Source organism: Stegastes partitus, unplaced genomic scaffold (assembly GCF_000690725.1).
Source record: "Stegastes partitus isolate 25-593 unplaced genomic scaffold, Stegastes_partitus-1.0.2 Scaffold441, whole genome shotgun sequence".
NCBI lineage: Eukaryota > Metazoa > Chordata > Actinopteri > Pomacentridae > Stegastes > Stegastes partitus.
The window spans coordinates 306,289-318,940 of NW_007578172.1; the positions used below are offsets into that span (position 1 = coordinate 306,289).

Genomic DNA, 12,652 nt, shown 5'->3' on the forward strand with positions numbered 1-12,652 from the left:
GTGTGTGTTCCTCACTTTTCTTGACAACATTTTATCCTGTCTACTTCACACATTACAGGTGTAATGCTGTGGACCTGAGGAAGTGCAAAGTCGAGTGTGAAGTCGTTTGACTGAGCGCTTGTCGGGAAATGTTAACAGCTGATGACATCAGTAGGTGACTCACTGATGTCATCGATTACAGCAGCGCATTGCAAAGATGGCTGTGTCCCATCAAAGCACAGATTCTCCTGGAGAACCAGCTGCAGCTAAAAAACTTCCCCCACCATCATCTTAAGTGTCGGAGTATTTTAGACAGGGACCCAACAATGTGGTGCTCTGTCAGTACAGCAAACTGGAAATCAGTACAACTGCTGTGTACATGCGTCTCGGATGACTCCGTTGAGGCTGCACCACTGTCACAACTATCGGCAAGCGGAGTGTGCTCTGTAAGTACTGCTAACCTAAAACTAATTTTCTAAATGTTTTTTCATCATTGTCATGTACAAAGCTATTTCTGCACCATCGCTGTTATGGTAACATAACACTACACCATGCGCCATCTCACATTGTTATTCAGTTGTCATGCAGCAATACCAGAGGCCAAGCAATCAACCTGTTCAGAAAAAGTATGTTTTACACAGGCACTACAGTAAGAAAACTGGAGTCCATTCATTCGTGAAAAGCTTCTTGCTTGATGTGAAAGATTTTCAGTTTTCTTTTCGAGTCGACAGTGTGCGTCAGGGACGGACTGAGCTGACTTCCACATATTAATGGCATGAGATATTTCCACCTATCGTTCACATTTTTTTGAATTCTATTTGACTTGACAGATCAAACTGAGTCATTTTGGAGTGTTGATGAAAAGTGGCAGAATTCTGATCGCACAAAAACCAATTGCTGCCATTAGACTGAAATCAACTCACAGCTCAGCACAGTTCAGCTATCTATCTATCTATCTATCTATCTATCTGTCTGTCTGTCTGTCTGTCTAAAGTCTCTTTTTAATTAATACTTGCTTCTTCACCAGCCTGTGGTGTAGCATTGAAACAACAGCTCTGGCAGAATCATTAGCAGCTGACACCTTATGAATGAGCTCCACTCAAAATGTAAAGAGAAGACACACATACACACATACACACATACACACACGCCTACACACACACCTACACACACACACACACAAGGAGAAAAGAAAAAAAAAAAAGGGTGCACACGAATATCCAGACCCAGAGCAGTATTGGATTTTTAATTGAACTGATGGCGCCACATCCACACCCACAGCCAGCGACACACCACTGGACACAGTCTTGTGCACACAAGCAAAAACACACATGCACACTTCTGGTATGTGCTCATTAAGTTGAGCCATTATGTAGAAATAAGCCTGTCAGTTTTGCCCTGCTGTAGCCTCTGTACCTTTTCATCAGCCAGAAATTAATTATGTGATGTGTAATTGCACTCTGACAAAAGAATTCACATCAAGAAGGAATCCATATGGACCAGGACTTTGCAGCCAAGGCAGAGTCGTACTACAGCCAGCATCCATTTATCATTCTTTGAGTTTTCTATGATACGACCTTGAAATTTATTCAGGATGATCAACTGGAGTTAAAACGTGCACCATCAAGAAATTGCTTGTGGTACAGTCTATTCAGAAATATGGTAATGTAGCTGTCCTTGCAAATTCTGGTGATCCTTATTTAAATCCTAGTGCTGCAACAAATTAGAGAAAGTCACAAACAGAAATTATTATCTCCACAATACATAAATTTAACAGTATTATGATGGCATTATGTGTATATTGTGTATAATATGTGGTGTGGACCCTGGATGTATGCAGCTTCATTCCAGTGCAGATTGTCTCTTGTCAAACAAACACAGCTGAGATTTGTGTGTTTTCTCTGGGGAACTAAGCCTGGCAGCCTTACTGTTTTTTTTTTTTTTTTCTAAGTCCTGTTAAAAACACTGGGAAAAGACAGACAAAATAGTAAAACATCTGCTGACTTCATGAGGAAGTGAAGGAGGCTATTTTGCTCGAAGACAGGCGCTTAAGATCTTTTGGAGGCTGCGTCTGGATCCCCAAAAAAGCTCTGGAGTCCCTTTTTTATCACAAGGACACAACTAACTTGTGAGGTGTTGCTGCCAGAATCAAATGCTGGGGCTGATTCTGGAATTTGCATGCCTCTGTCTCAAATGATGAAGCCACCAGGGCATCAGAGCCCCTCACCGCAGCAGCACCTTTCTTCTCTTTAGACAAGCTCATGCATTTATAGAACAGTAGATGTGACATGTGACTATGACAGGTAGAAGGAGACTTTGTTCCTATTTGCGGGGTATGATATAGTTCAAATCTTGCTGGTAACATATTTACTTTCTAATGTGTCCCATGTTGATAATAAAATACACATTTACTCTAAATTATTGAGTTTCAATATGAGCCTAGAACAGACACACCAAAAGTATCAATATCTCTGTATTGATCAGTACATGATGGCATATCTGTTTAATGAACCATAAGGAAGAGCTCACGCTACCCACAGGTACCTGGACCTTGACTTAGTACTGTCCCAACGGTCTTTGCAGAAAAGGATTAAATTGAAGCATACAATTCGTGGAATTTTCCTTTAAAGGGCCATACTATGCAAAATCACGATTTTAAGTTTTTTTTTTTTACATAATTACGTTTTGTTTTTTTATTTAGCCTTTATTTAACCAGGTCAGTCCCGTTGAAATACAATGACCTCTTTTTCAAGGGAAGCCTGGCCAAGACAGCAGCCTGAGAAACATTAAAGTTACAGCAATTAAAAACAAATAACACGTAACAACAAAATTAAAATACATGCTAGATATAAGCAACAAGATTAGGAATTTATATTGAAACAACAAGTTTGATATGTAGTTGCTACAAAACCTATCATATGGTTTTTAAAAGATCCAAAGGTGATGAGTTCCTTTAGATTCAATGTGTTCTGAATTGTGTATTGAATTTCCCTTCTGGGAAAAATAAAGTATTTTTCATTTCATTTCATTTCATTTCTGCAGTGAGTTCCAGGCAGCAGGTGCAGAGTACTTAAAACAGTGCTTCCCAATTTCAAAACGAAACTTTGGCACATTTAATAAGTACAATTCATTGTAACGTAAACAGCAATTGCTGTAAGTTTTAGAAATTAAATCACATAGATAGTGGGGGAGTAGCCCTAGGATGACTTTGTAAATAAAAGTATACCAGTGCGTAAGGCAGCGCGTCGCCAAAAAGGGCCACTTAACTCGAGCATATCAAGTGCAGTAATGAGTGAAGGCGCCACAACCTGTGACAAACCTTACAGCACCGTGATACACAGAATCCAGACTTCGCAGACAATTTTTTAGGGGTATTCATATATAAAAGGTCGCCGTAGTCAAGCACAGGGAGAAAGGTAGCAGCAACCAACTACGTCCTGGCAGCAAAAGAAAAACAAGACCTGTGATGAAAAAAGAATCCCAGTTTCAACACAAATCTTTTCACCAGGTTTTCTATGTGAGATTTGAAAGAAAGCCGATCATCAACTAAAATGCCAGTACACTTGTAACAGGTCACAAGTTCAATCTCACACCCTTGCAACGTAAAAACGCTGGAAGGGGACTAAAGTACATTCCGGCTATTGGAGAAAATGATCAATTTAGTTTTGGCAGCATTTACAACAAGTTTTAGCTCAATGAGTTGACGTTCCACAAGGTTAAAAGCAAACTGTAACTTGCCAAAGGCCTCAGTAAGGCTGGAGCCACAGCAGTATATGACTGTATCATCAGCACAAAAATAAAATTTGGCACTTGGGACATTTCTGCCCAATGTGTCTACATAAATAACAAACAGAAGTGGCCCCTGAACTGAGCCCTGGGGCATGCCAGTAGAATCATTTAGCAATGTGGATGAGTTGCCTTCAAAATAAACACTTTGCTTTCTGTCAGACAGATAATTACCAAACCAGCCAATGGCCCGCTCAGATAAACCCATATCAAGCAGCCGTTGCTTCAAAATAGAGTGGTCCACTGTGTCAAAGGCCTTAGAAAGGTCATCAAAGAGGGCTGTACATTTTTTTTTCAAATGATCCAGCGAGTCTATAATGTAATTGTGTAATTTGAGGGAGACTGTGATAGTGCTGTGTCGTTTTTGAAGCCAGATTGAAATGGGGAGAGAATATTGTTAGTATGGAGAAAATCCTTCAACTGATCATTACCTAGACCTTCAAGGACCTTTGACAAAATGGACAACTTGGATATGTGTTGATAATTGTTCAAACAGGTAGGGTCCCCCCTTTTAAAAGGGATAGAATGTAAGCAACCTTTCAAAAGTCAAGAATACAATTTGTAGCAATAGTGAGGCTAAAAAGACATTGGAGGGGTTTAGCAATAAAATCAACAGCTAACTTTAAAAAAAAAAAAAAAAGGTTCTAAACAATATGGGCCTCCTGATTTAGTTATGTCCAGAGAGAGGAGAGCTCTATGGACCTCTTCCACTGAGAACAATCTAAAACTAAAGCAAGGTTGATCAGCAGACATGTGACCAGCATCTGGAGCAGAAGGCTCAGGATTAAGGGCAGGTGTGGCAATGGGAGGAGAAGACCTGGAGAACTGGGAGCCAGAGGCAATATAATGCTTATTAAAACAGTCAAGTTGAACTGAAACTTGAAATGCACATTCAGGGGGCATGTGAGACTTTGCTTAACTTGTTAGAAGGGGTATAATAAGGGGCCTTTAATCTACCTGGAAACTGTCTATTGCCATAATCCATAAAGCACGTCTATAATCATCTACTTAAATCAACATGTGTTATTAAACCTTTAATCATACAAGACTATTGACATTTTCATAGCAGAAAACATTTACTCTGTTCTCATTAGGACTGGGTATTGTTAAATTTTAACTGTACTGCTGCTTTTACCAATACTGCTTATCGGTCTAGTACTTTAACGGTATTCTTATTGGTACTTTTGCATTGTTTTTGTTTGTTTGTTCTCTTTTGTTTAAAGACAAAAAATAAACAAACTATGAACAGAATAAAGATTGCTTCATTTTCTCATTCGTACTGCATATAAATTCAAATTTATAGACACTAATGTTGTGTTGATGGGATGATCAGAGCCCTGTGGACAGTGTCAAAGGTTTTACTCACAAAATAAATTATTCTGCGATGTGTTTCATTAAACTGTCTAACGTTTTATCAGAAATAAAAGCTCTACCTTGAACAGACATTAGGTAAATGTCAACACATTGCCCTGATAAAACCTGTTTCTCTCTTCACTTCTGGGTATAAAAGTAATGCAGGACTTTGACAGCATTTTTACTGTGATTTTAATGGTGTAGTGAAGAAAACAGGTGAAGTACTTTGTACTCTGCTCTGACATGCAAATGACTTGTTACTGTGGGCATATGTAGCCCAGGGTTTGATCTGTTGCATCAGAGGTTTTACAAACTAATGCCACCTTCCTTGTGTGACATTCACACTGGTCTCTGATGGTCTCTCATGTAGCTCAGATGTTTAAAATCTGTTACACAGTGAAGACTGAACAAAAATTTGATTAAGAAAAATACCAGAAATAAAATTGCAATTAACCCTGATTCTTTTGGCCAATCACAGAATCAACTAAAATGAAACATACACTACAATAAAACATCTCTAAAATGTACGTACTCAGCTTGCGCCTGTCTCTCTCTCTCTCGGTAGGGAATCAAGAAGATTGAAGCTAGAAAATGAGATGAACATGCTGTGTACTCATCTTGTGGCTGGCTCACTTAAGGTTGCATTACACCCTGCTGCATGCTGAGACACACTAGGCAAGTGGCCTTGAATATGCTGACCAGAAATACTGCCAACAGACACTGATGGATGCAACAATTAACACTATTGGTTAGTAGGAAAACTGTACAAAACCTGAGACATTGTAAAGTGCCAGCACTGCAATAAACACAAACGACCACATCAACAAACTCATTAAAGTAGCAGAGGCATCTGTATTGACCCATATTACATGCTTGGACTGCACTTTGAGTTACTAAATGAAAGAAGTGGAATTATGTAAGAAGAAGAAGAAGAAGAAATAATTGACATTTGCAGAACTTCAATACAGTCATAACTGTTATTTCTTCAGTTTGCTATCTCCTTAAAACACTTACTAGGATATGATCTTCTGTCTGGTGGCAACGTTATTTCCATATGCATAAAGCCTTGTGTTCACTGATTTATAGATAATCAATGCTTTGTACTTTATACACATTCTACATAAGCACCACCACAGCCTTTCATTAAACACAGCCCATTTAATGCAGTCTGTTGGGATGCAATTAACTAGATGCTTTCCTGACTGTAGAATGTAACAACCTGTCATCATGATAGTATGTTATTGTTGTACATTACCACCACAAACACGTTTCTGCCTAAAGGAAGGATTACTACAAATAGCTTTGTGACACTTACAGTATGTGTGTGATGTGATGCACCTTGTCTCAGTTGCACAATAAATTGAATCTTTGATCACATCCTAAACATTAGAGATTGACCAGCAAGGACATCTGGTGTGTGTTTGTGTCTACGTGAGAGAAACCACACATGCATCATTCTCATTCAGTCAGTGTCTTCTCTTCCTATTCACTGAGCAAATGAAAGCACATGTTTATACAGCGATGTGCTTTGTGCACTTTGTGGAGCAAATATCAATATAATACACAAGCCTTTTCATTGCCTTTATCCACCCAAGCAGAAAGCGATATCAGAGAAATGACTTTAATAAAGAAAGTTTGAGAAAATGGAAAATGGATGTAGAGCGAGGATGACAATGACTTTGTGTGTCATGGTCACGTACAAGCCATTAAAACGGCAACATTTCGACTGATTTTGATGCAGTGATCATCAGATTTACAAATGAGGCACAGCAAATCTGTAGAAATGATAGGAAATCAGATTCAACTAAATTGTGCAGTTCTCCAACAATATAAATAAAACCATACTGTCTTAAAAGTACTGACGTTTGAGGGAACACACAATCCAGAATAGAGGAGGATAGCTCAGCTGTGCTGTGACATCTATTCTTTTACTTAACCGTCTTCTGCCAAACTGCTATATAAACTGATGTCATGACTTGAGTCTCTTGAATGAACTCTTAGAACGCGAGTTAGCTGCTGGACACAGTTCAAACTGCGATTTACTTTTTACTAGGAATGGTAACTTGTCTGCTTGCTTTGAAGAAGACAGTCAGTAGTAAAAACTCCACAGCAAACACAACAACAAAGTAAAGCGTGATAATTAGCCGGCCTCTTTTCTTTATTCCTTCACTTCTACTTATCCATCCATCCATCCATCCATCCATCATCTATACACCACTTAATCCTCACTAGGGTCATGGGGGCCTGGAGTCTATCCCAGCTGACTGAAGGTGAAGGCAGGGGACACCCTGGACAGGTCATCAGTCTATCAACCAAGACAACCAAGCACACTCACATTCACACCTCCGGACAATTGAGAACCACCAATTAACCTTAGCATGTTTTTGGACTCCAAAAGCTTGTATTTAGTTTTGATAAATGTGATTGGAAGAAAGGAAATGCTCAACCCTAGTCCTCATCAGGTAATAAACATGCTGGTGCCTGTTAGCATTAGCTTGACCACCCTGCTGTTCATGTCATGCTTGTGGTTGTAGCTGTCTGTTGGGAGTATAGCTGGGTACCAAATGTGATACTTTCAAGGGTTACTGACTGAATTACACTGATACCGGGAAATGACTCATGTTAAATCAACTGGTGCCAATGTTTGTGCCAGAGAGAGCATCTGGGTGAGAGAATACTGTGCATGTTAGAGAGAAGAAGACAGAAAGCTGCTGCTCAGATCAACGGAAAATGTCTGAAACGCATTTTATTGAAAAACTGTGGTAATAGAAAACGGCCCAATGCCTCACACTCTTTTTCATTTTATGCAAGAATCCTTCTTCCCACCAGCTCTTTAGTCAACTACCCCTTCCTATGTTGGAAAACATGTATTTCTCCTTCTACAATAATTAAAAGATTATGGTACTTGTCGTGTGTGTGGTTATGTCTCTCTCCCACAGAAGGAAGCCACAGTATGAGGAAAGTCTCTTCTCTTACCTGTAATAAGAAGTCAAAAAGAGCCAGTCTCCCCCACTCTGAGTGCTGGACTCCGACGCAGGGTGCTGACCTCTGGTCTGTTTTGCTCCCACAGCGGGCCTGCAGCAGTTTCTGGTACTGGACCCAGCTCAGCGATACTGAGTTCTGGTCATTGTCTCTTTCAGTGAGGTGCTGGATATCTGGGTCCCACCACACTGCAGGTCTAGGGGTGCCACTGGTGTACCGGTAAGGCAGAACGTCACTGTGGAAAGTCCGCAGAACTGCAGGGAGACTTTTGTTGAGTCCCAGCACTCTGTCCAGGTGGAAGGCAAACACCTCGAACCAGTCATCTGTGCGTTTGATGAGGGAGCAGTGCCCCTGTTGGCAGCGTTCACTGTGGCTGGTTGCATGGCTGTGTCCAGCACCAGGCTCATGTAAATCTCTCACCAGTGATGGCTGCTGTGGTGGATGAAGGAAAATATATATGACTTTCACTTCATTTATAATATGTTAATGTATATCTAAAAATCAAATAATGACTTTTCATCCAGCATTTAATTAAAAACTCCAGGTCTGGTCCACATCTTTTACACAAAGGGCAGCTTAAGAACTTTAATATGCAAATAGACACAGGTGGTGCTACAGCACAGCTACCGTAAGCTATAAGCTGTAAAATGTCAAGTCTTTTAAGCTCTTGAACTTACAGATTAAATACATTGAACATTGTTTCTTACCAGTTTTTAATTTTATGTATATTTGTCCCTTCTCTTCCATGGGCAGTATGAAAATCAGCAAGTCAATCTCCTAACACTATTTTAATAATTGAAACCAACCAGTTCTTCCTGAAGATGCAAATTTGTATATATGGGTAACAAATACATAGTTGAGGCTCTATATAATTTATGAAACACCTGAGAATTTGTTTTTTTTTTTTTACTGTGTGTGTGTGTGTGTGTGTGTGTTTTAGTTGTTTTGGACAAGAATAGAGTTCTATGGCAGAGAAGAATAACGTGTCACACATCAGGCTCTGACACGCCCACGCACGCCCAATACAGAGACATTGCTGGTTTTGATCTTGTCGACATCACCAGCATACATGTTTATATCTCCACTGGCAGGAGGTATCCAATTACCCAAGTGTGACGATGATGGTGGGGCATTCAGGATGGAAAACTCAATATGAATGGACAGTTAATGGTATAGTCTTAGCCCACATCATCAAATTACATCTTTATTGTTGAAGTTAACAATTTTTTTTGTTTTTGTATACTAAACTAATTATTTTATTAAGTTACATTTTGGTAAAAAAAAAAAAAAACACATCCAAACACCAACTGTAACTCTGCTGCATGCAATTCATGTAGCTTCTAGCAGAACACATGCATGATTGTCATTAAGCTTTTCAGTCGATCTCACTAGGTCAGACCAAGTAACATTTAGATATTATTGTCAAGGAAGCACATCTGATTTGCATGTAGTCACATTAGCAGGCATACATAAGATGATGACGCTGCAGTATCTACAGCTAATCCCATCTATTGTTTTGGAGAACACCATAAACAGCAACAACACGAGCAAATACTGACCCTGCAACACCCTCATGTTTGTCTGCCATGTCATAATAAGAGAACTCTGATGTTGTGTTATACAACAGTTCATGTACTGTCCAGTCTCATGCAAATATGCATCCACTGGCTCTCTGTACAGTTGTCTGAATGAAGTCATGAGGAACACCAACATACAAGTGACCTCTTCCTGAATGACAGAATGAGTGAGTCAGCAACATTACGTATCATGTGTCTAAATAGGGATTAGCTGTCAATAAATTGCATATGCATCGAAGTAAAAGGCTCTATGCAAAAGTAACATTAGGTTCCATGTTACTTCTAGACCAACGTGTGATGTGAAAAACAGCTGTGGTTTTAATCTCTTTAACACATGTTCACAGTTAGTATAGCGCCTTGATTTTGAAGGTAGTGGCTCCTTAAAAAATATGGTAAACATGTTGAATTCCAGGTTTGTAGATTCTAAAGTTTACAATTTGTATACTAACCTGTATAAATAATATATATATGGCAAACATTTAGGTAATTTGGCTCACTTATAATACAGTTATGACAGTTGTAATAAGGACTAAAGGGGGTTTAGCGCGGAGCTAATAGCCACTGTATGTGACTAAGACTTTTATTTATGAGCTTCACTATGAAATTACAAAGGTGCTCCCCAACTTGAAATCAAAATACCAGCGTACCTGCTGGTGTGCAGGAGGATCCAGCACCACTTGGAGCACCTGTCCGTGTGCAGGCACCCTGGCCTTGCTGACCACCTCCCCCCCAGCCAGGAGCTCCATCTTCTGGATGTCATCCTTGCTGAGCCAGGTGAGAGGCTGCAGATCTGTGCTAATCCTGATTCTCCTGTGGTCATTGTCTGGAAAGTCCTGCTCTCTAAAGCTCTGGCACCAGCCGCTGTCATCTTTCTCTTGAGCTTCTTTGGGTTTGGACACGGCCCTTCTATGGTCCAATGACCCAGGATTCTTCTTGGCTTCAGATGGATCCTCTAGGAGATTATGGTGTTTTTTGAGCTCTCTGGGGGGCTTTTTCACAGCCTGGTAAATCTGATCAAGCAGATAAGGAGCAGCAGAGTGTTTCATTGCTTCTCTGTGTTTTTCCTGGTCATGTCCTGCTGGCTTTGTACTTGTACGGCTGCCATGTATGTTGTATGCATTCACATATGTTTGTCTACTGTCCCCTCTTCCTGGATGTCTGCCTGCAGCTCTTCTGTCAGTTATTACGGTATGTGCTGGAGCAGGGATACGTGCTGCTGTGGATTTACTTCTTTCTAGATAAATGTAAGTCTGTGCAGTGTGCTTTACCACAGCACTGTGGTTGCTCGGCTTAATTCTATGCTTTGGCTCTGGGCTGTTGACTGTAAACTCTGGGAGATTGGGATGGTGATTTCTGGTTGGCTGGATGGCGTCTTTTCTTTTGGAAGTGATGCGTTTGCTTTTCAGTTTATTTCTGTGTTTGTCAGTTTGACTACTCTCCTTGATGCTGTTTTTGTCATTGCCAGCAGCATCCCCGAAAGGTTTAGATGGCACTGAATGTTTAAACGTCTCTTTTCCAGTGCTGGTTCTCCAGGCACCGCTGTGGATGTGACTGAGTGGCTGCTGGAAGGCAGCGACTGGAGGGGGCTCCACAATCCTGGGCCTGGATCTGAACTTTCCTGCGGAGCTAAGAGCTCGGGATGAATGCCGGTCAATGTCAGTGGGCGGCAGAGGCAGGGGAAGAGTGATTGTCATCACGGATATCGTGAGGAAGAGTAGGAACAGGGGGGAAAGGAGGAGGATCCATTTCTGACCACAGCAGAGTTTTGACCACACTCGCCAGACCTGCAAGAAAAAAACAGACAAAAAGAAATACAAAGTATAAGTTAGAGGGAGACCAACAGAACCATGATTATAACGGAGGGGATCATAAATTTCAAAGATAGCATTTGCACTAAACAGTACGGAGCACTCAGATTCCTGTGGGGTTACCCAAAGGCTGCACTGAGATCTTTTGGCCCCTGGCATGTGGAAAGCAAATGTGATTCACACACTGCAAGGGAAAATAAGTAGAAAAACATATTGTAATTTTGGCATATTGTTCAGTGCAGTGCTGTTTTGTTTGGGGAGAACAAAATACTGATGCGTGACCTTTGAGTCGCCATTTAATTACCCAAAAAGAAAATGAGTGCAAAAAAATCTGGAATTTTAGAAACAAAGACTGATCAGAGCTAAAGCGTCCTGTTTATGTTGCACAAGTCTGAATATGTAAGTGGCAGAGTATAAAGCTTGTGTCACTGGGCTGTGTGTTTCCAGTAGCTTACAGCAGAATTGGACTTATCCAGCTGAGACCAATATGATTGTAGCATGCCCATAATTCAGCGCTGCTGTCTGCACACACTGCACGGCAAGAGGGAAAAGCCATATTTCACACAACACACTGTCACTGCTCAAAAACAGCTTACTGTATTCTCACTGAAGGCTCTATAAAAGTGATTTCACTGTACGTATTCAAATTGCTAGCTCTTTATTTACTGTAGACTGCACTTGTCCCATGTGATGCCTTCAAACAGAGAGCAAAACCCTACAAAGCAACATTCAAATAATGAAACTAGAACAGAGCCTACAAATGATTTATTGTCCAATTTGACAAAGGTTTGTGTCGCAAAATGTCTCTATAGCAACACTTATTCTATGTGACAGAAGCCATCTGAGTCAAAACTGCAAATAAAATAGTTTTAGAAAAGGCTGGCAGCTCCTCTCCAGACAGGGTGGCCTACCAGTGGAAAGATTAACAGCAACAGAGGAAGCATAGACCACCTATCCCAATAACGAAGCTTCCTTTCATTCCCACAACCTGGAATCCTGCCCAAACGACACAAGCAACACCAACATGAAGCAAACAGTGTACGCTCTATCTGAATGCCCCACTTTTTTTTTTTTTTTTATCCTCAATATACGCAAAGCCATAGGTGAAAGGCTGCCAGGTTGACCCAGATAACTGCTGCCTCTCCTCTCTGCCCCTCACTGCTCTCT

The 12,652-nt window shown here is 40.6% G+C and overlaps 1 protein-coding gene across 1 annotated transcript in view; it reads right to left on the reverse strand.

Annotated features, from left to right (window-relative positions):
- The window catches only part of gask1a (golgi associated kinase 1A), a 54,745-nt gene that overhangs the window by 17,640 nt on the left and 24,453 nt on the right, over positions 1-12,652 (reverse strand). Inside the window, exons 2-3 of the mRNA XM_008286204.1 lie at positions 10,325-11,461; positions 8,095-8,532 (exon numbers count right to left, since the gene is read on the reverse strand). Of these exons, the coding sequence (XP_008284426.1) occupies positions 8,095-8,532; positions 10,325-11,461 (1,575 nt within the window). The remainder of the gene's footprint in view (positions 1-8,094; positions 8,533-10,324; positions 11,462-12,652) is intronic.